This window comes from Henckelia pumila, chromosome 4, assembly GCF_033568475.1.
Source record: "Henckelia pumila isolate YLH828 chromosome 4, ASM3356847v2, whole genome shotgun sequence".
NCBI classification, from domain to species: Eukaryota; Viridiplantae; Streptophyta; class Magnoliopsida; order Lamiales; family Gesneriaceae; genus Henckelia; species Henckelia pumila.
The window spans coordinates 200,187,069-200,214,186 of NC_133123.1; the positions used below are offsets into that span (position 1 = coordinate 200,187,069).

Below are 27,118 nucleotides of genomic sequence, written 5' to 3' on the forward strand. Positions count from 1 at the left end.
TGCTTTGTTTTGTATGTGTGCATGACAACAGATGGGGCAGGAGCTGGCCAAAGTCGACGAGGGTAGCTCATGAGAGATTCTAGATATGTGGACTCGGGTTGTTTGTAGTTGAATTGATGTATATATGAATCCTAGCAAGTATGTTAGATCACTCTTGTGAAGTTGGTGTTTGAGAAGTTGATGAACACTTGTGTAGTGCATGCTTTTGTTGGATTCTAAACTCTTAGTTGATGTATGAACTAAGTATAAACATGTTTAGATCTTTTTTTATATATCTCTACATGTTTTAGACTTGAATTTGATGTATTAGAAATTATTGGAAGGATCAAATTCAGCTGAGGAAAACCAGAGCACAAGACTGCCCAGAGTTGTGCTCGGTCTGCTCTTTTTAGCAGACCGAGCGCAGCCCAATTTTTCCCAACCCGAGAGTTGGGTTAGAGGGGGTGCTCGGTCCGCTATTTTTTACCGACCCCGCGCATTCCTCTGTGCTCGGTCCGCTGTTTTTTACGGACCCCGCGCACCCCCCTTTGAAAAAAAATTGTTTGATCTTCTTCCATCCTTGGTTAATTAATGATATTTAATTACTAATTGCCTAAGAATGAGATTAGCAACCCGAGGCCCCACACATATGCACATGTGAAAAAATATATATGTAACAGATGAGACAAATATGATTATACATCAGCTATCCAAGATTATGCGCATAATCTTGATTTATGACATGGTAACAGCAGCTTAAAATTGAATGTTATCTAAACTCTGTCAAGAAACCGCAATTTAATATTAAAAAATATACCTCTTTCCACGAATAACAGCACCAGGCTCCCCTTGAATCACCATATACTTGTGGCCTCCAAGGTATAGTCCAGTGGGAGAAAGAAATCCAGGCTCCTCAAAATCCTTTGCAATGCTAGAAATCTCATTGGGTTTGAAATACATGTAAACCACATACATGTCATCAATAACATGATTTGTCAAAGCTTTTAAAATTAAGCAAAAAAACGGGATAAGCCAACATTTGAAGTGGTAAATTTAAAATGCAATACACAGATTTTGCTAACCAACAGTTGGCATAATTTGGAATTTGCGAATTTCATATTAGGAGGATTAATTAAACAACTAAATTTTTCGAGAAATTTTGTCAAACAGTTGATGATTTGAAGGGTTAGTTGATGAAACATTAGTTAACTCGAACAATATTTACGATATTTGGGAATAGGAAACGATCATACAACACGAATATTAGTGAATAATTCACAAATAAAATTATAAATCTTAACGAAACCACGCCAAAATAAGAAAAACACAATGTACTATCAGGATTCCAGTAATAAATTTCTGAAATGCACGAACAAAATAAAGAAAAGAACAAATATTCATCTTACTTTTTGCTTTCTTAAAAATTTCCAAACATTTTGTGTGTTGAGCGATGAATTGTTGATATTTTTTCAATGAAAATGATGGCAGACCTTGGATGTGTTTTGATTTGGAAGATAACGAAAAAAAAAACGGTAATATGAAAAGTAGAGTGCAGTGGGAAATGGGAAGATTTCGTTGTGCGTTGGCGCATAAAAAACTGATCGATTGTTTTGGAGAAGATCCTAGTGGATACGTTTATTTACCCACGTGACGCAATCATTATGGATATTGAAAGAGGATATTATCGGAAAAATAACATAGCAATACTTCAAGAAATTAGTATAGGGTCTACATCTTGTAGAAAATATTAAGAGATAGTAATAATCATCAACTTGGAACTGTTAAATAAAGTATATTTATTTTGATTTTTTGAACTCCCTACATATGAAAAAACTTTACGTGATGACTTTCACGTGGATGTTGGCTCTGTTGATATGTAGTGGTTGTAGAATTGCAAAATAAACCGAATTTGTTTAATCATGATTTGTAGTGTATTGAAATATTTCATAATATAATAGGTCTTTGTAGTATGAATGATGTTTCTTACCACTTCAATATCATGATCGTTTTCTGTCTAATTTTTTTCCTATCACCATAAATAACATGTCAATTAAATTATGTATGTAGATAAATCATCTTTCAATATAATTGTGGTTTGTATTGAGTAATAGGTGTACCTAAATAATGTATTTTCCACTAATTGTCTTCTAGCCGCTATGCCTTTCTACACAATTATTACGTGAGACTAATTAAGAAAATCGAAATAGATTTGGAAAAGAGCGCATATTGTAGAAAACAATTAGTATTTGATAGTGTACCTCAGTTGAATCACATCCTTCTACCCACACAATTCGCTTGTTTCTGTAAGAAAGGAACATTAATATACAAAAATTATATAGGGAAAAGTTATGTTATATATTTAAAAAAAAAAGTCAAAAAAAGAAGAAGAATTGTGCTGAAAGACACATATTGACTTACACGTGTTTTTTTAATTTCTGAACAATTCTTAAAATCACTCTTCTGAAGTCTTATGCATTTATACCTATTGTAGTTTTCCATCCCGGACTAATCACTTGAAATCTTCGAGGCTACAATGTTTATAAAGTTAAATGCATCATAATCATCTTTGAATTTTGCAATATTGAAATTAAATTTTACCCTATAAGATTGAGCAGGAGGTGTATGTTGACATGTAGTAGTATCAATATCTTTTATGTTCTCAATGACAGTTTTTTCATCAGCCACCAAAGTTCCGGGAAAATGAATTTGGTCACCTGCATAGCAGAATAAATTGATTGATTTTGTAACAATTTGTAGATAAAAGTTATTTTATATTTTTGTAAGGATAGTTCACTGACTCTAAGTTGTTGTATCAAAAAATATTTTTTAATAACACATCTTTTTAGATGACATTTCTTGTGTAAACACCATTGTCAGAATGTAGATTTCCATCTTTGACCAAAATTTTAGTAGATTGTTGAGAAACTCCTCTTGAAAGAGTGACATATAGCTGCCCATAACTGAACACATGATTCCGAAGAAAGATCCCAACATTAGGGATTGTTTGTCCTTGTGATTTATTTATTGTAAGAGCAAACTCAATCTCAATGGAAATTGTCTACCTGTTAACTCAAACGGCAATCCAGAATTTTCTTCACTTTTCAATGGAATTCTATGAAGAAAGTATCTGGTACCCTTATGTGGACCTGTTATGATCTCTGCATCAATAAAGTTTCTTCCAAAAGTGCGGCATATCAATCTTGTCCCGTTACACAGGCCTAGTTCAGGAGAAACATTTCGCAATAACATGATTGGGCAACCTACTTTTAGTGAGATTCTGTAAGGTGGAAAACCACTTGGACTTAGAGAATTCAAGAACTCTTCTTGAAAAATATTGTTATTGTCATCTTCAATGGAGTCCCAAGATGTATACACTTTTTCTTCGCCTGGAAATTTTGAGATGAACATTTCATTGATTTTATCAACATCACAGTTCTTTGGGGTAATAATGGCTCTGCCAACCATGTAGTTTGCATCGTTTACGTGATTGATCATATTTGGAAAAACAAAATCAATCAACTTGTCAATGGATTCTTCATTCTCCCATCGTATGACCAGGGAATCAGGAAATTTTATAAAGTCTCCATTGATTGTATGTTGCAAACCGTTGCCTATCCTCAACAGAAACTCTGAAAATTCAGTATCATCTGCAGATCTCATATTTTGTTGAAGATGTAATACATTGACACGATGCCAAAATGTTGACTTCAAAATGCTTGCAGCAATTTGTTCTCTCATAGTTCCTAGTTTAACAACTTGCAATACTTGTCGAAAATCTCCACCGAAAACCATAATTTTTCCTCCAAATGGCAAATGATTTTCCATAATATCTTGAAAATTTTTGTTGACAGATTCGAAAGCATAACAGTTTGCCATTGGAGCCTCATCCCATATTACTGTTGTTGCACGTCTTATTAACTCAGCAAGATCTGTTTGTTTCTTTATCGTACAAAGGGTTGATGTTGTTGGTTTAAGTGAAATTTGTAGACGTGAATGCGCTGTTCTTCCCCCAGGTAACAATGTTGCAGTTATTCCAGAAGTCGCTACTGCAATTATAGTTTTTCCACTCTTTCTGACATGAGCCAAAATTGTACGGTAAAGAAAGGCTTTTCCAGTGCCTCCTGGACCATCAATGAAGAATAGTTTTGGTTGGTTGCACATAATGTTTTGTATGACAGAATCAAATGTCATTTTTTGTTGAGCATTCAAATATTCAATAGATCTCAAATCGTCATCTGAAATTTGAATTGAAAGCTCATCTTCAATTATTCTTGGAAGTGGGTGGTCTGATAAAAATGCTACATTTATTGATCGCAAATCAAAATCATCGAGCGTTTTTTTTTATTGATGCAAAAATCTTCGTATCTCAAGAAGCCATTTATTTGCAATGAATTCACTATTAGCTGAAATCGATATTCCATAATCTTCAGACATGTATGTGTGGAACTCATCCCAAAGTTATCGAACCCTGGTTGGTTGGAAAAACAACAAAATGGAGACAAATAATATTCTCAATGACGATGACATTTTAACTGAGCAAGCTTCGAGCAGACAGTGGTGCACATAATCATCATGTTGCAAAAGTCCCCTAATTTCAGCTGCTTCTTTAAAGGTTGTGTATACATTTCCATTAACAGTAATCAAGTACTCAAAAGATTTCGAACCCGAAACATTATTGAGAAGTATGCGAAGATAAAATCTCTCACCTTCTGATGGGGACACAACATATATCCTTCCAACTACTTGATTTTGGATTCTTCGAGGAACCCACTCTTTTTGAGATTGTATCCAAGTGAAATATTGTGGAAATTCCCTATATAAGTACTTTCCAGCCAATTCGGGAACACAATTCATTTGCAAAAAAATTTGTGAGCATGGTCTTTGTGTTTCCATCATTTGCAAGTACATCACTTATGTGTTGGTTTGAGTGAAATTGAATGGAATGCTGGTTTGGTAAATGTAATTGCAACCTAATTACAGCAGGATACAACCTACTAAATTCAAATGAGAAAATTCGCCACAGAGCTTCAGGTGCGGAAATCCATCTTCCATCCACATATTGTTGTATTCATCAAAATTATGTCCATTACGTACCTCTAATGCAACTCGGTCAGGTCCTTTAATTTATGAATGTATTTGTATATGTACTTAACACATTTGATACCGCCGCAAACTTCAACATTTATGTGACAATCATATTTCAACAGAATCCACGGATTATAAGGGACGACCCAGCTGTTGTCAGCCATGATTTGATCATTTTCATATATTTGTACTTGTGTACCTTCACGTCTTCGATACAAACGGTATGAATCCATTCCTCGAGAAGTATGTGAGACAAATGGTTTTGGAAATTTTTTCTTACATTTACCATCTCTCATACATGGAGAATTAGGATTGAGTGCTCCACATGGTCCATGTTTCATATGATGGATAACAATTTCATATAGATTGGGTTTCTCAGTCTGTGAAGGTATTTCAGCATGCACTACTGAGTCGAAGTCATCAGGTGTTTGCAGCTTGTCGGTATTCTGAAAAATGACCAATATATGCACATGAGGCAATTCCCTTTTTTGGTACTCAATGACATATGAATAAGACTGAACTTTTCCCAACACTCCTCTATCCAAAATGTCTTTCTTAAATTCCTCAAATTTGGATTTGAAAATCCTTGTAATTAAATCAGTACGGTCTTGAGGAGATTGCCCAGGATATAATTGATTTTTTATTTCGCTCTAATTTGGATTGCATGTCATTGTAATCATTAGGTCTGGCTTTCCATAAGTTTGTACCAAAGTCATTGCATCTTGATATCGTTGGTACATGTCATGTGGACTTCTAGTAAAAGATTATGGAAGTACAATTCTATGACCAACATTTCCTATATATTATAGGTGTTAGTCATATTAAAATAAAAAATATACACGAAATAATAATATTATGTTTATGAAGGTACCATACCTGCATTGTTTTCTCCCCCATCTAAACAATCTTGTAGTCCTTGGTAAGGTTCAGACCGAATGTTACGTTGATTAGAACGTATCCACCTCAGTCTTTGTGTTTCAATCTTGACGTAGTTGTCGAATACATTTGTTGCAATAGACGTGCTCCACGAACAAGTAATGTTGGAGAATTTTCCCGTATCTATTGTTAAAATTTATTAACATGCATTGAATAGTGAAATTAAATTATATATACTTGGATAGGAAATGTAGAAAACTCTGGATGTGTTGCTAACCTGTAGCATATATGCATAGTAGTTTAAGCATGTTAATCGGGTACCATCCATATTTCGGTTGTTAATATCCCAGCCATATGTTCCGTAGGGCAAAAGAAGTGGGTATATTAAGGGGTCATAGTATCCAACTATCTTGAATATTCATAAGTTGTCCGTTGATTCCTTGTATGACAATATCTCTACTGCCAAAGTTGTCTGCAGATTCGTTGTCGACAATAACAGCCGCGACTTGAGAAGCAGTTGGTAGACTGTATTGATGTTGATTAGGGGCTTATTGTTTAATGATGATCTTGCATTTAGGTATGTCTTGACGTTGATCGTTGTGGGGACCTCGGGTTGCTAATCTAATCTTAGGGCAATTAATGATTAATTAAAAAATTAATCAAATATTAAAATAATATTAAAACCAAGAGCTTAAAAAAAATTTTAAAAAAAAATTCAAGAACCTCGATCGATCGGATGAACTCGTCCGATCGAGCGAGCCCAATTCCTCTGCTCTCGGATTTTAGGATTTTCAGGCCGTGCTCGATCCCATGTACTCACACAATCGAGCGAGCTCCAATTTTCCATTCTCTAATTTTAAAATTTATAGGTCGCGCTTGATCCTACGAGTTCACGGGATCGAGCGTGCACCCTGTCCAGAGAAATCATAGAATCGATTTTTTGCTGTCAAATATGGAGCAAGGTAAGAATCATCATTAAACACCAATTTCAAGCATGTTATACAATCTGAAAACATGCATATATACATGTAAGAGGTTTCAAGCATCAAATCATGCATTTATTACATCAAACGAATAGCATAAAAAGCACGAAACTACAAGCTACAACAAGTCTCAAAAGTGAGCTTCTAAAACATAAGTTTCATGTCAAGTTCGATGCTATCTAAATACCATTCTTCAATTTAAACCCAAGTCCACACTTGCTAAGTCTCGCTCCCGAGCTGTCAATGTCCTATCAGACTAGCTCCTGCCCCATCTGTTGCAATGCACACATACAAAACAAAGCAACAGCCGGATAAACTCCAGTGAGAAATCATTCCCAGTATAATCGACATATAAAGCGTTAAATAAATCATATCGACTCTAATCATAATCGACTCGACAATAGAATAAAGAACGCATATATCGATCAATAATTGATTCATATAACATCGTTTACACCAAGATTAGTAACCGATCTAGATATGGATATCCATCTATCATAGTCGTCTCAGACTAGAAAATAAGATCGCCTCAGATCTTGGCATAGAATCAATTCAATATAATATCATATCGTAATCATATCAACTCAAACTCAAAGATCAACTACCTGAGATGGATCGACAACATCAAAATCAAATCGAAAAGATAAACATGTGATTTTAGCGGGACAACTCAAGAAGCTTCATTCTTGAGTTTCAAATCCCTAACTCGCGATGTCGTCTTATACCTTCGTATTTCTTCTGTTTTGAACGCTTCAAATCTTAAACATAACATCAAAACATTCATATCAAACTTCGTTCAAGTCTATCATTTCAAAATCGATTCAAAATCAGCAATATATCTTCAATCAAAATCACTTCAAACCTCGACTTCTTCTTCTTTGGTTCGAAATCAAAGTCTTGAGTCGTTAGCCTTCAAAACTAGTCTGAAACTAAGGAATAAATTTGCTATATCATTAATAAAATCTCAAAGAAGATCTCAGATCATTCATATGCTATCAAAACGATCTCAAAACATTAATCGACGGCGTAGCGATTTAAAATCGGTAACCGACGAAATATCGAAACCATTTCCAAATACAATTCATACGCATATTCAAATCAGCAAAACATCATCATAATCCTTATATCAGCAGCTATAATCATCTAATATAAGCTGGAATTCATATTAAACTCATAAGCTGTTCATTTCTCGGTTCGGTTTCGGTACGATCCACATATCATTTCAAAAACATCCGCATAACAACAATTTCTGATCTCGATCATATTTCAATATTCAACACATGCCGAAGTAAATAAATACTCACATCAAATCTAAGTCCTCGTCGCAAGGATTTCAGAATAATTTTCGAAATCGAAATCGGACAATCGGATCAAAAGTTACGATGATTTGAAAATCGCAATTCAAAAGAAAAAAAAGGTCTCGGCTTCTCTGCTTCAAACTTTCTGAATTAAATATGTGGAATACACGCATACATGCTGACAAATCTAATTAAATCAGATAACTTTAGTCAATATTGCAATTTAGTCCCTAGAACTTCATAAATTGCAATTCAGTCTTCGGCCCTCTTTTTAATTCAATTTCAATCCTAAATAATTTAAGAATATTAGAATTTAAATAAAAACTCTAAATATTCCCAAATTAAATATACCGGATTAAAATTAAATAAGTTTGGATTAAATTAAATAATTCCGATCTTTTGCACTTTAGCCCTTGCAACTTCGATATTTTGAAATCAACCCCTGATCGGGTTTCACTTTCGAATTAAATCATATTAATTCCCAAAACTTGGAATTTAATCTTAAATTCCATAAATATTCAAATCGAATATTTATTCTTTTAATTTAAGAATTCTCGGAATTTAATTCTCAAAATCCGTAAATTCTCAAATTAAATATTTTCGGCTCGAAAATTAAATCTCTAATTTTCATAACTTCTCAGATCAATATTTGCCCAAAATATGGAATCTAATTCTCAAATTCCATAATTAATAACTTAATATTTTCGGGTCTTACAACCTATTTGTCGAAAGACATTAACGAATGGATTATGTAAATCAAGAATGTTTTGTATCTTGATCAACAAATCCTGCCTGAGCTCGCGATTTTCTTGAAGTCTATTATATATCTCATGGTCTGTGTCAACAATCCACATCTGTAGATACCTTGGTCTATAATTTTCACGAGGTAGAAGACTTCCGATCGAGTGATATATTGCCCCATGAGCATGAAATGTATAAATCCCATTTGCACCAGTTGCCAAGGTTTGGTCTATGTTGACCCCCATTAACGTGAATGAGAAAACATGATTATATGCTCTTATCCAATGCAAAAAGTGTCTGCTTCTCCAACGAACAGTTGTTGGAATTCATTTGGTGAAGGAATAAATTCTAGCTTTGTCCGTCCATTTCTACAACATAGTTGTGATGTTTCGCCATGAAATAGCAAAGCTTGACAATTTGTTGGGTCCGGCAGTTGCCATCGATAATGTTGTAGATATTCATTGAAATTTCTTGCTAGATTACAATACCGACGTGGACGCCGATATTGTTGAACACTAATATCACTGTTGTTTTCTGTATATCTATTTTCTGTGGTAATAATAAAAATAAATATTGGATTATTGAAATTGAAATAGTTTTGGTTTTACTTTTCAATTTTTGATTAAGGAATCTATTTATGCGTATATGTCCATTGCCCATATATTAAATTTTAAACGAAGTTTTTAAAAAATTAAAATTCAAAAATTTATGACAATAGATGAGATTGTGAAGTGAAATGAGTTTTGTCCCCTCAATTTTTTCTGCTAGCATCTTATCTATGAAGAATGTAAATATCATTAAATACAACAAATGAAGATCCAATCAATGCATCCAATTAATAGATAAATTGAAATCATTTTTAGTTTTTTTAATCATCACTTATATGTATAACATGTGTTGCCAAATCGTCCTTTAGTTATCTTTTTTACTAATTCATTTTATAATTTCAGGTTGGTTTAACTATTTTACGGCTTTAATGTTTAATTTTTCATTTCACGTTTGTTTTTTTATATTTGTGTACATTAATTTTATTTTTATGGCATTAATTATCTTAACATATGAGGTTTAGAATTTTAGATGTTTTTTGTTTTGTTTTTGTTAAATCAATTAATTTGCTCGATCTCTCAGTTTTAGCAAAGTAATTTTAGTAGGATGTTTTTAGTGATTGTCAGGTAATGCTGGTTGGCTATCAGTAATTCATTCAATGTGTTTCATATATTTTTTTTATTTATTTTATCTATTTTATTTATTTATGTTTGTTATTAATATCTATCTTATCAATATTGAGAAGCTGATAGTAAGAATTTGGTTTTCCTATTTCACAAAATTTCTACTTTTGGAAACAAAGTTATTATTTTTAAAGAAAAATATTTGTCTTTTAAATGTTTTTCCTTTGGTATTTCCTGAATTATGTGGTTAATGTATTTTTATTGAATATATTAAATTCTATTAATATATAATTATAATTAATTAATATATATATATAAATCATGGATCACATATAATTTTCGTATTTAAATCTATTAATTTAATAAGAAAATTGTAAATAATACAACGTGTGTGAGTAGCTAGGTTTGGTATTATATATATAGTAAAAATGTTTGAGTAAATATAATAATAGAAATTATTTTAGCATTTATGCAATGAATTCATATGTATAAAGTTTCATGATACATTCTAGTATTGAGCGATTATATATAAAAAGTTGCCTTGATTTTGAACATTTGTCGGGGGTTGTCCGCTAGTATCTCCTGTCTCAAAGTTTGATGAGAAAGTCGGATTTGGTATTGCCTCTACACCGGCAGATTTGTCTCATTGTAGTTGTATCAGGACATTGTAAGAACAACATAAATTTTCATTTGGACGTATTTGTACTATATATAAAATTATAGTCTTGAACGATAATATAGAATAAGTTACCTTTATATATAATAACTTACCTTGTTCAAAATTTGTCGCATGACGTCTGATAGTACCTCCTGTCGGCTGTCTCCAAAGTTGCTGAGAAAGTGTGATAAGGTATTGTATCTATATGACAGATTTGTCTCACTGTAGGTGCAGCAGGACCTAGAATGAACAACAAAAATTGTCATTTGTAGCTGTATTATATTAAATAATTTTATGTGGAACTTTTGTTATTTTTAAATGAATAAATGAAGGTTTATTATAGACAGTAATGTGAAGCTGAGTAATTGAAATATTTATATTGAATGTAATTTATTGTAAAATATATATATTAAAAGTGTTGAGTAAATATAATAATAAAAGTTATATTTTAGCATTTATGCAATGAATTAATACCTAAAAATTTTCATTATATATATATTTTAGTATTGAGCGATGATATATAAAAAATTACCTTGATGTTCAAGATTTGTTGGATGTTGTTCGCTAGTAGTCTCTGTATCAAAGTTTGATGAGAAAGTGTGATTTGGTATTGCCTCTACACATCAAATTTGTCTCACTGTAGCTGTATTAGAACTTGGTATGAAGAACATGAATTTTAATTTGTATTTGTACTATCTAAGATTTTAGTCTTGAACGATTATATATAAATGTTACCTGGTTGTTCAAAGTTTGTTGGATATTGTCCGCTAGTACCTCATGTCTCAAAGTTTGATGAGAAAGTGTGATAAGGTATTGTCTCTATACGACAGATTTGTCTCACTGTAGGTGCATTAGGACCTGGAATGAACAAAAAAAAATGGTCATTTGTATTTGTATTCTATTAAATAAGTATATGTTGAAATTTTGATGGTTTCAATTGAATAAATGTAGGTTTATTAAAGACAATAATGTAAAACTGAGTAATTAAAATATTTATATTGAATTTAATTTTGTGTAAAAGATGCTTACGTAATTGATCGGTGTTTGGTATTGATTGAACATTTGTTGTAGTTGTTGTAGTAAAGTTGTTGATGGATAGATGTGAATCATCCGCTGTGGATGAGGGTGTGGATGAGGTAAGATTAGGATATTTTCTTCTTTGGTAATATTCTCTACGGCGAGCTAAATAATTGAATCTTTCTTCTTCGATCATTGATTGTCTTCTGTTACGATCAGATATTCTCCGTTGCTGAAGTCTTTCTACATAACATTAAATGGATGTAAAGTTAGGTGTGTGCGTGTTTTGCGTGGGTAAGCATAATTTAATTAAAATAGTTTTACATGTTTAATTTGAATAATAATAATTTTTTTATTGAGTAGCTTAAATTTTGTGCATAGTTTATCATACCTTGGCGGTTAGAAGTAGAATCCGAGGGATTAATAGCCGTTGAGTTTCCAGTAGTTTGTATAACTGATTGGTTTCTTCTTATTTCATACGTTGATCGGCGTCGTTGGACGTAATTTTGTCGTTGTTCTTGTGTCATGACATGTCTTCTATTACGTTCACGAATTGTACGTATCTGACGTCATTCGACTCTGTTTTGATTGTTTTGAGAAGGAGAGTGAGGCATTGTTGTGTCCTATATAGCATTTCACAGTAACAAATGAGTTAAGACCCAAGTAAATAAGAAATTAGAAATATAAGTAAAGAATGATGTAGAAATCAGATGTACAAAAGCTGATAACATAGATATCGGACTGCATGAAATAATAATTAACAAAAGAAAAGAAAATACGTGAAAAAGAATGAAAGAATACATAAAATTATGTTTTGGTTTTTAAATGACCGGGGGAATAAAATAAATGCATAAACGAAGTACTTGTATTCCACACAATTGATAACCCCGTAAATAAATATTTTCTGATAATTGAGAAAGTTTGGTTTGGAAATAATTTGTTTTTTTTTAGAATTACGTACCGAGTTTTTTAATTCACTGACTAATTTCTACAAACATATAATAGATATCACTTGCAACTCTCAATAGAATAATGCATTTATTGAATTTAATAAAGTGAATATAGATTCAGAGAAGGTACAGAAGTTTATCCGAATTAGTAATCAATGAAATCAACATTTATTATGTATAAAAACACATTGAAAGTGGATAAACTAAGTTTTGCGGTAACACGTATGCATGTTGGATAGAATTTTCGTAGTTATTTAAACATATTACTGTTTTTACCATGGAAAAAACAATTGACGCTACTCATTTGGAGAAACACTTACTTCTGTGTCTACTTTTGAGTTGTTGACCGTGGATGAGTTTTTTATGATAATAGGCATTAGGCGGGCAGTTTGTGAGACTTTAATGTGATATTTGGCATGTCATAACTCAGTATGATCGACAATTAAATACAAACCATAATGTTATTTTTAAAATATAAAAGACTCCAAATGATGTATGGTAAAATTATGTCAATATACATCTGAAAAAGATGGATATTTCAAGCAAGTTAATGTTGTAGTGATTTTATTACTAAAAATTAACAAATGGATGATGAAGGAAATAAATGTATTAATTCTAGTGCATATCTGTATGTATTGATCTATAGCAGACTAACAAAAATTTTATTTTTCTAAATCCAATTGAGCGATGTACATACGAAATGAGGTAAAAGATAGAAGTAGATGTAAAAGGCTAAATTTTAAATGATTCAAGTAAATGAGGTAATGTTAAAAACATAAATTGTCATATCACAACTTACTTACCATTTTCACTATTGATTTTACTTTTAGAGGCTGAAATAAAGAAATATCCCCATTAAAGATAAATAATGAAAAAATATATATTTAATAAATCTTTGTAAGATAATTTTAAGGAGAAAACATGTAACATGCATAAACAGGGAAGCCAATATGGAAATGGATGGTTTGCATGAAATTAAGTATTTAAAGTAATCTATTTTAAAAAAAAAGCAAAAATAAAAAAAACTCGTTAACGTGACTTTGACACAACTTGAACGGGATTCCCTTTTATATCTCCAAATTTGACATCCAAAGTAAACAAATATCAATGTACTAAAGCACCGGTGAAAAGTATGATTCGAAGATGGAGGTAGCGGGAAATTTATCATTGAACAAACAAATTAATCATATGATGTAAAACCCAAAAAAGAAACGAAACCTGAATGAAATCAAATAATTTAAACTCAGCAAACCAGTAATTCTTCCGGTAGTAAGATTAAAAAGAATAATCTTCATATTATCAACAAGACCATGTTATTAGCATATTACAATATAGAAAAATTTTAAAATAGTGAAGATCGTATTTGACCTTTTAAAAATATAATTTAAAAGTTTCTAAATTGTAACCTTAAAAAAATTTAACCGTAAATTAAAAAAAAAAAAACATAGCATATTATCAATACTAATGGTAAAGATGTTCACATTTCCCCAAAATGACCATATTATTAGCATATTACAATATAGTTAAATTATATGTTTGTTGTCTCACTCTCTATATTTATATATAAATATATCTATATCTCTATATATTATGTATTTATAAATTTTGTCAATTCGTATGATCATGAACCCAAACAATCACATCATACTTAGGTCCAAAAAACTCAGAACCTTAAACATCATCCGAGGACATCATATGTTAGCCTGCAAGAAATTAAGTATTTTGTGAAATGCAATTTAATGTAGTAATTTTTTTTCTTATCCATGAGTAGACTGATTTGTTCAATGTGTGTGACTGTGTGAGTAGTTTAGGCAGTTATAAATAGTAGTTTTATTCTATTTTAAAGCTCTAAACCAGAAAATCAATTTCTATTTGATTCTAGGAGGGGTGCATGACTTATATATTCCCCATTATTTTCTACAGCCAAGAGTTCATCTTATTTTTATATTGAAGTCCATGAGAATATAATTGTCTTCAGAATTGGAATAGATTCCTTGTCCGCTCTTATTTTAAATTTTTTTTTCTTGGTTTATATTTTCTTAGGTGATGGCTTTGATAATTTATATCCAAAAAATGGATAGATTCCTTGAAAACTATTTTTTGAAAACATTATTATTAATTTTTTTGAAATCTTTTTTTGTCTTTAGCAATGAATTTGTTATAAAAAAATATAATAAATCCAAATTATGATATAGAAGCTCATCAAATTACAAACTGTTAGAAAGCATCTGCCAAAAAAAACTCTTTGTAAAGCTAGTTTAAGATGACTTAAGAACTTGTTATATGGCAATCTCTTTCTTGTTGCTTGATTTTGTTATTAGACATCACCGGTGGTAGGAATGTTATTGAGCATCAAAGTACATAGGTCATTAGGTTAAACTATAGACTCCACAACAAATCTCAGTATAATAATTAACATACTCAGTTGAAAATTTTAAAATACCATAAATTTAAATCCTTTAATTGAAGAACATCACTGGACACCAAAATGGGTAGCAGGAATTACCTTATATCCGTGCTGGTTTTTGCAATATTAGCGGAGCAACCAAATATCAGCAATGTCGAAACTGTTTCCTCAGCATCTCCATGATCAAAAACTTATTTTATTCTCCTTAACAACTCCAAGTAATTCTATTACATATTCTTGATCACAATGCCTTCATTGCCACCATCTCCTTTCCTCCTTTTAATTGTGAACAGAAGTTCTGGTTGTTTACTTGTAAGATCCAAATCCACTAAACTCGCATAAGATGATTTTAAAATAAATTTTATGATTTTATGCCCTAAATTTTTTAAGTCAATGATTTAATTATTATGGTTTCATGATATAATTATTTTATGTTTAACGCTTTCGATTAAGTTAATGGTTTCAGGTCGAGTTTGATTCTGAACTCACAGGACGAGACTACCTACGAACGAGGTGATAGAGCGTATTTTTACGAACGTTTTAAGTATAATATTGATAAGTTTTTTATGTATGAGTTGAGGGATATTATTTTATTAGACGAGTCGAGACGTGTGATTGACTGCATTTTATATAGTTGACTCACGATATGTACTAAAGTTTAAAAGCCACCCTTAACAACCAATTTCCCTACATGTTTAATGATTCCCTTGACTCTTACCATCCAATCATTCAGCAATTATTCTTTCCTCTACAAGTTGTTTGGCATCCCCTCACTATTTATCATCTTCTTCATCAAATTCTTCAAGATCCAAGTGAGATCTTGGTTCTAGTTTCCAGTTTGTTCAAGGTTTAGCTCGTCTCCGAAGTTCCGGATCATCTCAACCTCCAAATCAAGGCAAGCACTTTAAATACTTTTAAACCACCATTCAAGATATAATTATTTTGATATGAAATTATGTATGTATGCATGCATGATTTATAAGAATTTCAAGAGCATGGAGTTATGATTTTTACGAAATCGTGATACGTAAGTCGTTGTTGATAAATTCTTGATAAATGATGTGTGTTGATGGATTTTTATGGTTTAGAGTTGAAAAAGGAATTATTTTGAAAGTATACGTTGAATTTGAAGTGTTGAGTAAGTTTGAGTTAAATTTTTGAAATGTTACATGTGTTGGGTTGTTCCGGATTAACGACACTCGTCACGATTTTGAGGATCAAGACTAGGGTACTAATCCAAATGAGATTAGGCTTAATTTTTTTTAAATATAGTTTAAATGTCTAAAATTTTCATGTTTTGAGTTTTTTCAAAATCGTTTTGGATGTTTGGTAAAAATCTTCCCGAAGTGTGTCGAGTATTTTGAATTTTCGGCAGTGACACATCACGGGAGAATTAGTATAACTTTTTACTGCAAAATCCAATTGAGGTGAGGGTTTCCGCATTGGAAATCCAAGATCCAGAGCTACAACTTTCATATTTACCACCTTTCCAAATTCCGACTGAAAAATAGAGTTTAATAACGAACAAGAAGACCCATTAGTAGAGAATGTGCGCCCGCGCCCCCGCGCATGGCCTTCTGATTTGAAGTTTTTTTATGTTATTTTAGGGTCATAAATTCATGGTTATGATTTTTTAAGGCTTCTAAAATATATTTAAGAGTTTTTATGCAAAAATTTTCAAGTTTTAAGTCAAGAACGAAAAGAACAACTTACATAGACCGATTACGCTATGTGATGCATGTACCTACCTATGTTCATTCATGAAAGCTATGTTCAATATGCAAGTATGATTTTTAATCATCTATGATATGCATGAAGTTATCGAGTAAGTTTTTAAGATCACGACATAAAAGTTTATGAAAGGAATCATGATGTTTTGATGAATGTTTTATGGCATACAAGTCATACAAAGATGGAATGTTATGATGAAATGATAATGATATGATATGAAAAATGAATGATATGTTGATGCATGAAAATATTTTGATGTATTATATGTCTTTGTGATGGCAATACGAGAACGGTACTCCGGTTTGGGCTCCGGAGGGGCCCTCCCAAATACGGCTCAATGGACGGGTTAGGTACTCCGGGATGAGCTCCGGAGGGGCCTCAGAAAATGAATGAACAAATTACGAGGTGTAATGCCATATGATTGTTGATCAACAAGAAAAGATGAATGTTCCCATTATGATAGTTGCCACAATTTTGCATAATTCATCACTAAATGATAAGTTTATGTTATGTTATGTTATGTTATGTTATGTTATGTTAGGTTACGTTTAAATGATAATTGAAATCTCATGATTTTTACTGCATATACTTGGTGAGCCTTTAGACTCACTATACTTGAATGGTGCAGGTAATGAGGATGACATTTATGCATATGTCGACGAGTTTAATGTCGGGCATGAAGAAGAGCAAGGAGTCGAACCGGCGGGCGATGCATGAGTGTGTTATGTGTTGAGTGTGTTATGCTATGTCTTGAGTTATTTGCAACTTTATGATGTATTTTAAGGTTGTAAGAAAGTTTTATAAATTTTAAGGTTTGGATTTGGTTTATAAACTATTCTGAAATGTTTTAAGTAAGGTTTGATGTATGCATACATCTTTCAAAAATTTTCTTTTCGACGTCAGTTTTAAGGTCATGTTAGTTTTGTAGCATCTTCATCAGTTGACGGTGTTACAGTTTGGTATCAGAGCAGTTCGCTCTGGGTTTTCTTGAAACACTCATGCATACTCGCCACGATTCCAACGCTCCATCTTCATGTCTGTAAGTTATATGTCTTATGTGATTATGTGTATGATAATGCGATGAAATATGTATATGCATGTTATATGTTAAAGTATGTTTACGTTTTGAATCGTGACTGAGCGATGTGGATAATATTGGACTTTAGGGTTATGGCATCACGTAGGGAAAACAACATCAACGCCAATGCCGCTAGCAACAACCATACTGATTGTCGTCCGGATAGTGATAACAATCAAAACAACCAGTTTTTGGCGGGATTAACTGTTTTGCTCCAAGAACAAGCCGTGTTCAGGGAGCTCAGATCCAACAATTGCTTCAAGCCCAGATGGCTAATGTTGGAAATAACCATACTGCACCTAATCAGAACCCTATCTACAAGAGGTTCTTAAAGTTGGGACCACCTGAGTTCAAAGGAGAGACTGATCCTTTGATAGCGGAACAATGGTTCCAATCTATGGAGACTGCTTTTGAATTCATGCAGATCACGGATGTGGATAGATTGAAATGTGCTACCTATATGTTCCGCGATGATGCTCGTATTTGGTGGAATGGAGCCAAGGTATCGTTGAACCTAAGTACCCTTACTTGGAATGGATTCAAGGATGTGTTCTATGGCAAATATTTCATAGTGAGCACCCGAACCCAGTTGGACAGAGATTTTTTGGAAATCCGCCAAGGAAACATGTAGATTGCAGAGTATGTGAAAAAGTTTGAAAGGGGAAGATACTTTGTACCGATGATTTCTGGTGATCCTGCTGAAGATTTGAAACACTTTAAGGAGGGGTTGAATGCCTCCATTAAAAAGGATGTTAGACTAAGTGGAGCGCTCACTTACAAAGATGCGGTGGATCAGGCCATGTTGCCCGAAAAGGACAGAAATGACATTATCAGAGAGTCACAGGCAAAGAGGTCTAGTTATCAGGGTCAAGACCAGCAAGGAAGTTCTAGCAGAAAGAGGCCATATCAAGCCCCACCCCAACACCGATCGTACCAACAGCAGCAACCTCGACCTCAAGGGCAAAACAGTTGGCTCTACCAGCACCAAAACCAGCAACTGCACCAACAGCTTGTCAGAAATGTGGAAAAATTCACTCAGGTCAATGCATGGCAGGAACTGGAGTATGTTTCCTTTGCAAAAATCCAGGGCACTATCGAAAAGATTGCCCTCAATTCAAAGAACCGGTAAGAGGACGAGTTTTTGCAATGGCACATGATCAAGTGGATTTGAATACAACCATCGTTACAGGTATGATTAATGTTTCCAGTAATCCCGCTCATTTCTTAATTGATACTGGAGCTACACATTCATTCATATCTGTTGAATTTGTTAATAAATCGGGTTTGGTACCGGATAAGTCAATATCAGGATTTAGTATATCCTTGCCTTCAGGGGAAGAATTAAGTAGTGATTTGATTATCAGAGGATGCAGTGTACAGATGCAGGGTCATGAGTTGCTCGCCGATCTTATTATCCTAAATATGTCTGACTTCGACGTGATATTTGGGATGGATTGGTTGTCTCGATATGAGGCTACCATAAACTGTAAACGGAGTATGGTTTCCTTGAAAACTAAGGATGGAGAACCGTTTCTATTCCATGCCACACCGAAAAATAATTCATCTCTTTTAATTTCAGCGGGTAAGGCATGTCAACTGTTGAGTAAAGGATGTGCAGGTTTTCTTGCAAGTGTTACTTGCAACCAAGAATTACCTCGACCGAAACTTGAAGACGTCGAGGTAGTGAGAGATTTCTCAGAAGTATTTCCTAATGATATTGCAGGATTACCTCCAGCTAGAGAGGTAGAACTTGGGATTGAATAAATGTCCAAAACTCAACAAATTTCCAAAGCATCATACAGGTTAGCACCGACTGAAATGAAGGAATTGAAGAAACAGCTACAAGAGCTACTCAATAAAGGCTTCATTAGACCAAGTATATAGCCTTGGGATGCACCGGTATTGTTTGTCAAAAATAAAAACGAGTCTATGAGACTGTGCATCGATTATAGAGAGCTGAACCGAGTAATAGTGAAAAACAAATACCCACTGCCAAGGATAGATGATTTGTATGATCAGTTACAAGGGGCAATAGTGTTCTCCAAGATTGATTTGAGATCAGGTTACCACCAATTGAAGGTGAAAGATGAAGATATTCATAAAACGACTTTCAGGACTCGTTATGGACACTACGAGTTCTTAGTCATGCCGTTTGGAGTTACAAATGCACCGGCAGTATTCATGGATCTTATGAACAGAGTGTTCCAGCCTTTCTTAGATCAGTTTGTCATAGTATTCATAGATGACATACTGATTTACTCTCGTAGTTTGGATGATCATCGTCAGCATCTAACTACAGTCTTGAAGATTTTGAAAGAAAAACAATTGTTTGTTAAGTTCAGTAAGTGTGAATTTTGGCTAGAACAGATTGCATTTTTGGGTCACATAGTTTTGGCAAAGGGAATAGAGTTTGATCCAGCAAAGATAAAAGCAATTAAAAATTTGGTTACTCCAAAGAATGCTACAAAGATACGGAGTTTCTTAGGATTAGCGGGTTACTATAGGAGATTCATTCAGGATTTCTCCAAGATAGCGCTGCCACTGACGTCATTAACTCGCAAAAGTATGAAGTTTGAATGGTCTGATCAGTGTGAGAAAAGCTTCCTGGAGTTGAAGGAAAAGTTGATGACAACACCAGTACTAGCCATACCTGAAGGCACAGGTCGATTCGTAATTTATACAGATGCTTCCAAGAGTGGATTAGGGGCTGTCTTGATGCAAAATGAAAAGGTAATAGCATATGCTTCACGACAGTTTAAGATACATGAAAAGAATTACCCTACCCATGACCTCGAATTGGCAGCAGTTGTTTCGCACTAAAACTGTGGAGACATTACCTTTATGGTGAGAAGTGTCAGATTTTCACCGATCATAAGAGTCTGAAGTACTTCTTCACCCAGAAGGAGTTGAACTTGAGGCAGAGAAGATGGCTCAAATTGGTGAAAGATTATGACTGTGACATTAGCTACCACCCGGGTAAAGCTAATGTAGTAGCTGATGCTTTGAGTCGCAAGTCTGCGACTTTGAACATAATGACAACTCAACATGAGTTGATTGCAGATTTTGAACGACTCAGATTGGAAGTAGTTGAGCCAATAGAAGTTTGTGCCTTATCAACCTTATCAATGGTTCCAAGTTTTCTTGACAGGATTAAAACAGGTCAGTCTTCATACCAGCAATTGCTAAGTTGGAAACTTAAAGATGAAGCCAAAGGGGGTGCATTGTATACAGTGAAGGAAGAGATAGTGCATCACAAAGGGAGAATTTGGGTACAAGCAGTAGATTCACGTAGGGAAGATGTGATGACTGAGGCTCACACTGTACCGTATTCTATTCACCCAGGGAGTACAAAGATGTTCAATGATTTACAGATGCTATACTGGTGGCCAGGTATGAAGAAAGACATCGTTAAATTTGTTAACGAATGTTTGACTTGTCAACAGGTGAAAGTTGAACATCAAAGGTCAGCAGGACTTCTGAAACCATTACCCATTCCCACATGAAAATGGGAAGATGTCACCATGGAATTTGTGGTTGGATTTTCAATTACACCACGAAAAATGAATTCAATATGGGTAATAGTTGATAGGTTTACAAAGTCAGCTCACTTCTTACCAGTCAGAAACAACTTCTCAATGAATCAATATGCAGAGTTGTATACTCGAGAGGTTGTTAGATTGCATGGAGTTCCAGCAAGGATAGTCTCAGATAGGGATCCTAGGTTCACTTCGAACTTTTGGAAGAGATTGCATCATGGATTGGGAACAAAGCTATCCTTTAGTACAGATTTTCATCCGCAGACAGATGAACAATCTGAGCGAGTGATTCAGATATTGGAGGATTTACTCAGGGCTTGTATGATTGACTTTGGAGGAAATTGGGAATCGAAGTTGCCCTTAGTGGAGTTCACACATAACAATAATTATCAAGCTACTATTGGAATGGCTCCTTATAAGGCTATGTATGGGAGAAAGTGTAGGACTCCATTGCATTGGGATGAAGTGGGAGAAAGAGCTGTATTAGGGCCAGAAATAGTGCAACAGACAATCGACATGATAGCAAAAGTCAAGGACAGAATGTTGACAGCACAGAGTCAACAGAAAAGATACGCCGATAAGAGGCATAGAGACTTGGAGTTCCAGGTAGGTGATCATGTGTTCTTGAAAGTGTCACCTTGGAAAGGAGTTTTGAGATTTGGGAAGAAAGGGAAGCTGAGCCCAAGATATATAGGGCCTTTCGAGATCTTAGACAAGGTTGGAGCAAGAGCTTATCGAGTAGCATTGCCTCCAAATCTAGAAGGAGTACACGACGTCTTCCATGTCTTGATTTTGAGATAGCATATCTCAAATCCTTCTCATGTCATTCGCCAAGAACCAGTTCTATGGACGCCATACTTGTCATATGAAGAAGTACCTGTTCAAATTTTGGATACACAAGTCCGGAAGCTGAGAAACAAAGAGATCAAGATGGTAAAGGTCTTATGGCGCAATCAATTAGTGGAAGAGGCTACTTAGGAGATCGAACAAGATATGCGTAGCCGATACCCACAATTATTTGGTGAGTCGAATTTCGAGGACGAAATTCTTTTAAGGAGGATAGAGTTGTAAGGTCCAAATCCACTAAACTCGCATACGATGATTTTAAAATAAATTTTATGATTTTATGCCCTAAATTGCTTAAGTTATGATTTAATGATTATGGCTTCATGATATAATTATTTTATGTTTAACGCTTTCGATTAAGTTAATGGTTTCAGGTCAAGTTTGATTCTGGACTCACGAGACGAGGCTAACCTACGAACGAGATGATAGAGCATATTTTTACGAACGTTTTAAGTATAATATTGATATGTTTTTTTATGTATGAGTTGAGGGATATTATTTTATTAGACGAGTCGAGACGTGTGATTGACTGCATTTTATATAGTTGACACACGATATGTACTAAAGTTTGAAAGCCACCCTTAACAACCAATTTCCCTACATGTTTAATGATTCCCTTGACTCTTACCATCCAATCATTCAGCAATTCTTCTTTCCTCTACACGTTGTTTGGCATCCCCTCACTATTTATCATCTTCTTCATCAAATTCTTCAAGATCCAAGTGAGACCTTGGTGCTAGTTTCCAGTTTGTTCAAGGTTTAGCTCGTCTCCAAAGTTTCGATATTAAGCAAGAATTCTGATTTATTATTCTAATAGAAGCATGTCTGTCTCAACCATGTAAGCGCCTTCGAGTTGCATCTGAAATACTTTCTGGAAGTAATTGTTAGCGGTGTGCATACATTTTGTGTGTCTATTGTTTTCTCGGTTCTATTCAGGAGTTTTGCTATCTTTGTTTGAATAATTTATTTGAAGAAAATAACGGCATGTTTTCCAATATTTTGTTCATTAAATAACATACCAAATTACATGAATTATTGATCATCAAACTAAACCTCAATATTTTTCGATTTGGTTTAGTTTTGATGATCTTCTCGATCAAGCCTAATGAAATGACTTGCTTAGTGTTATTTACCTAGTTAATGTGGTTTATTGGTTAATGAATTAATTAGCTCAAAGATTTTATCTAGTACGCACGAAATGTAACGACGGCAAGTTTTGACGTTATCAAATAATAACAATAATAATAATAATCATCATCATTATTATTATTATTAATTACCCATATATACCATGCCGACGTTTGGTATGATATTTGCCTAGCTCCTTATAGTAGTTAAATTAAATTACATGGTTGGTTCATCACCTAGTAACCTATTATAGTTTTCCAAAAGAGTATGTTGCACTTGATAACAAAAGTGCCATTAGCTTTTTGACCTAAATGGTTACTTGCTGTTAGGTTTCGGGTCTTCTATTGGAATGATTGATCCATTTTACGCCAAATAATATATATATATAAATTTTATGTCGATTTTAGTGTACTAAATTCATCGGGTTAAGATATATAGATATTGGTGAAAATAAATAAAAGTAGGAAATTTTTTCAGTTTTGAAATGGAACGAGGATATATACGAAGACTAGCTATTCCCAATATTCCTACAAAAACAATTAAGAATAAATTTCAACTCCGCGTATACCAATTATGTACGTACGTAGTTAGAGCAAGTCTGCAATGCTTATTTCATTTTCGATTCATTTTCTGTGTGAATAATGTCCATATTATTATGAGTTAAACAATCAAAATTTGTATTTAACCCTCTCAAATAATCCTTAGAAAAAAAATTGAAAATAAAACTTATTTCATATCACGTGGTAAGAAACTTTTTTATAGATATAAAATAGTGGGAAAAAAAATTCTTCATGATAATAAAAGCAAAAGGGTTGTTAATTCTTCCATTGGAAAGTCAAAAGAAACAATAATATGTTGTTCACAGTACTCGATGAAGGGCATGAAAGGTATTGACTTACGAAGTACTTCCAAACAAATTTTGGTCAAGTGATGACATAATTGAGGGACCAAAACCTAGATTATATATATATATTTTTACATTTTTAAAAGGGTGAGACATAATTTTTCGGCTTTTTTATTAAACTAATATAAAATAAATAAAAATTTATTAAAATATTACATTTTTAAAAAATTTATCAATCTATGCTAATCCGGGACAATCTGTCCCGGATTCAGCAAAGATGTCAGACCATATCTAACATTGAGTTAATAATTAAAAAATATATATTTCGGGTAAAAAAAGACGGAAAAGATGTAAAAGAAAAGTAGGTTGAGAGAAGAAAATATATTGCACAATAACAATAAAATCCTAATTAATCTAATCTCACACCTCACGTCTTTCAATCCAATTAGTCACACTAATTACGCAGTGTTTGGTACAAAGGATTAGGTAAGTTTGTGTGTAATTTTTTATTTAATCCATTGTAGGATTTTTATTAAAACAAGATAATCTAACCTAGAAAGGATAAAGTTGTTTTATAGTAGGTTAACTAAACCCTCCTCTCACCCTAGTATTATTTATTCTTGTTTTTATCTTACTCATAAATTCCATAATTATCTTTTCCCTCCAATCTAAAATTCACCCATCTAATAAAATATAAATGGTATTTTTGGCAAAAAAATTTAAACCATTATTTAATCTTATTCCTAAAAATCAAACCAAACACAATACTATTTTTAACACAAATTATCAATCTTTATTTATCATTTCTTTTATCATTCATTTAATAATCATTCAATAATCCTATCAATTGAACCAAACACTGCGTTACTGTTTCATATTTCCAAGATCATAATAAACATTTTATAAAGTACCTGATTTAAAATTTTGTCTTTACAACTAAAAAAGTAGTGTTTTTTTAAATTATTTTAACTTGATGACAAAATATTATCATAATAAATATAACGCAATACCATTTAACTAATTAAGTAATTATTCTTATATTCAAATAATTAATTAATTAATATTTAATAAAACAAATATATGAAATATTAATTAATTATTTGAAATACTAATATTAATTATATTAGAAGAAAATATATTTATTCAAATAAGAGTAATATCATAATTGTAAAAATTATCGAGAAATTAAACTACAATAAAAAAATGTCAAAATTCACATAAGTATAATTTTGGTAAACAAAAAATAATGTCTAATTGATAGATTTTTTAAAATAAGATAAGATATATATATATATATATATATATATATATATATATATATATATATATTGTCAAAATTAACTAAAACATTAACAGTCACACATTTTTTTCATTCATCTTATCCAAATAATTTGTGATAAAATTCTAAAACTATTTTTATATAAAAATATAAAAGAAAAATATCTCGTAATATTATCTAAAAATAGATTATAGTATTTAAAAAATGTGAACTTAAGATTATCTTGTAAAAAAATTCTGCTATTTTTTAAATATTTTAATTTTTTTTGTCTTATTGAATGAGATTGTTTTAAATCTGCGGTTGAATATATAATCTAAAAAAGGCATACATTGCTAAAAAAATTAATTCAAAGTTATCTCCTAAAAGAATTTTGTTTATTAAAATATTATGTTATATTTTTTGGGGTCTTATTACGTAACTTTTTTATATGGGCATCTAAAAAGAGATTGAATTCTTCTGTTTTTTAATTATGTTATATATTTTTTTTGTCTTATTTGTGTAACTTTTTTTAAAAATCTGATGTTAGATATATCATATAAAAAAATTATACCGATTATAAAATTTAAATTTTACATTATCTTTCATAATTATTAAATATGTCGTTGAATATATAATCTAAAGAATAGTATGAAATTTAAATTTAGCATTATCTCGTAAAATGATTTTGTTGAATTTAAAATATGATGTTATATATTTTTAGTTTTTTTGTGTAACATTTTTTTAAATCAGCTGTTGAATTTTTTTTTTGTCATTGTGTATCATCGTAATAATTTAAATTTAATAAATGAATAATATTTTTCATCTTTTTGAAGCCAACATTTGAATTTATTGTTATTTCGGAACGGTTTTTAATCTCTAAAAACCAAATTTTGAATTTGTTGTTATCTCATAATATTTTATGTATTAATGAATAATTATATTTTTCACACTTCGAGTATTCGTTTTTTTATAATATCGTTTTTCTACTTTTAGTAATATGTTTTAGGTGGAGAAAAAAACTACATTTTTAGTTATAAAGAGCATATCATGGTCTTGGAAATATGAATATAAAAAAGTAGTTAGTGTGATTAATTGGATTGAATGATGTGAGGCGTGAGATTAATTAGGCTTCTATGTTTATTGTGCAATATTTTCTCTCTCTGCAACATGCAATAACTTTCAATACTTTTTCTGAGCAATGTCTTTACCCCTCTTTCGTCTTTATTATTATTATTATTAACTGAATCCGGGACAATATGTCCCGGATTCAGCAGAAATGTCAGAAATATCACTTACATCTCTGCTGAATTCGGGAAAAATAGTTCCGGATTAGCATAAATTGATAAATTTTTTAAAAATGTAATATTTTAAAAAAAATATTTATTTTATATTAATTTAATAAAAAAGCCTAATTTTTCTGTCCAATGCAGCTTTACAGCTGTGGGCATTGCCCAAAAAATAAAAAAATAAAAATAAAAAACTAAAGAAGTTGAAAAAGAAAAGGTAAAAAATTCCATGCAAGGGGTTTTACTTT

At 32.3% G+C, this 27,118-nt stretch overlaps 2 protein-coding genes across 2 annotated transcripts; one reads left to right on the plus strand and one right to left on the minus strand.

Moving 5' to 3' along the window:
• Positions 1-2,484: 2,484 nt before the first annotated feature.
• On the minus strand, positions 2,485-4,833 carry LOC140862594 (ATP-dependent DNA helicase pfh1-like). The gene is made up of 3 exons (XM_073265626.1): positions 4,533-4,833; positions 3,042-4,265; positions 2,485-2,693 (listed from the first exon to the last, which is right to left on the minus strand). The coding sequence occupies exons 1-3, from the start codon at positions 4,831-4,833 to the stop codon at positions 2,485-2,487; spliced, it is 1,734 nt and encodes a 577-aa protein (XP_073121727.1).
• A 14,285-nt stretch (positions 4,834-19,118) lies between these two features.
• Positions 19,119-19,736, plus strand: LOC140862595 (uncharacterized). The gene is made up of 2 exons (XM_073265627.1): positions 19,119-19,161; positions 19,306-19,736. Exons 1-2 carry the CDS (start codon positions 19,119-19,121, stop codon positions 19,734-19,736), a joined length of 474 nt encoding a protein of 157 aa, XP_073121728.1.
• Positions 19,737-27,118: the final 7,382 nt, after the last annotated feature.

What these genes read in the sequence shown, in the direction of transcription:
- LOC140862594 (XM_073265626.1), bottom strand. Translation starts at nt 4,833, where the DNA reads ATGAATTGTGTTCCCGAATTGGCTGGAAAGTACTTATATAGGGAATTT. An exon ending in TGATGATTATGTGCACCACT is followed by an intron (nt 4,266 to 4,532) that starts GTCTGCTCGAAG and finishes CATTTTTATCAG; the next exon opens with ACCACCCACTTCCAAGAATA. An exon ending in ATTGCCGTTTGAGTTAACAG is followed by an intron (nt 2,694 to 3,041) that starts GTAGACAATTTC and finishes TCTGCTATGCAG; the next exon opens with GTGACCAAATTCATTTTCCC.
- LOC140862595 (XM_073265627.1), top strand. Translation starts at nt 19,119, where the DNA reads ATGGCACATGATCAAGTGGATTTGAATACAACCATCGTTACAG. An exon ending in GAATACAACCATCGTTACAG is followed by an intron (nt 19,162 to 19,305) that starts GTATGATTAATG and finishes CCTTGCCTTCAG; the next exon opens with GGGAAGAATTAAGTAGTGAT.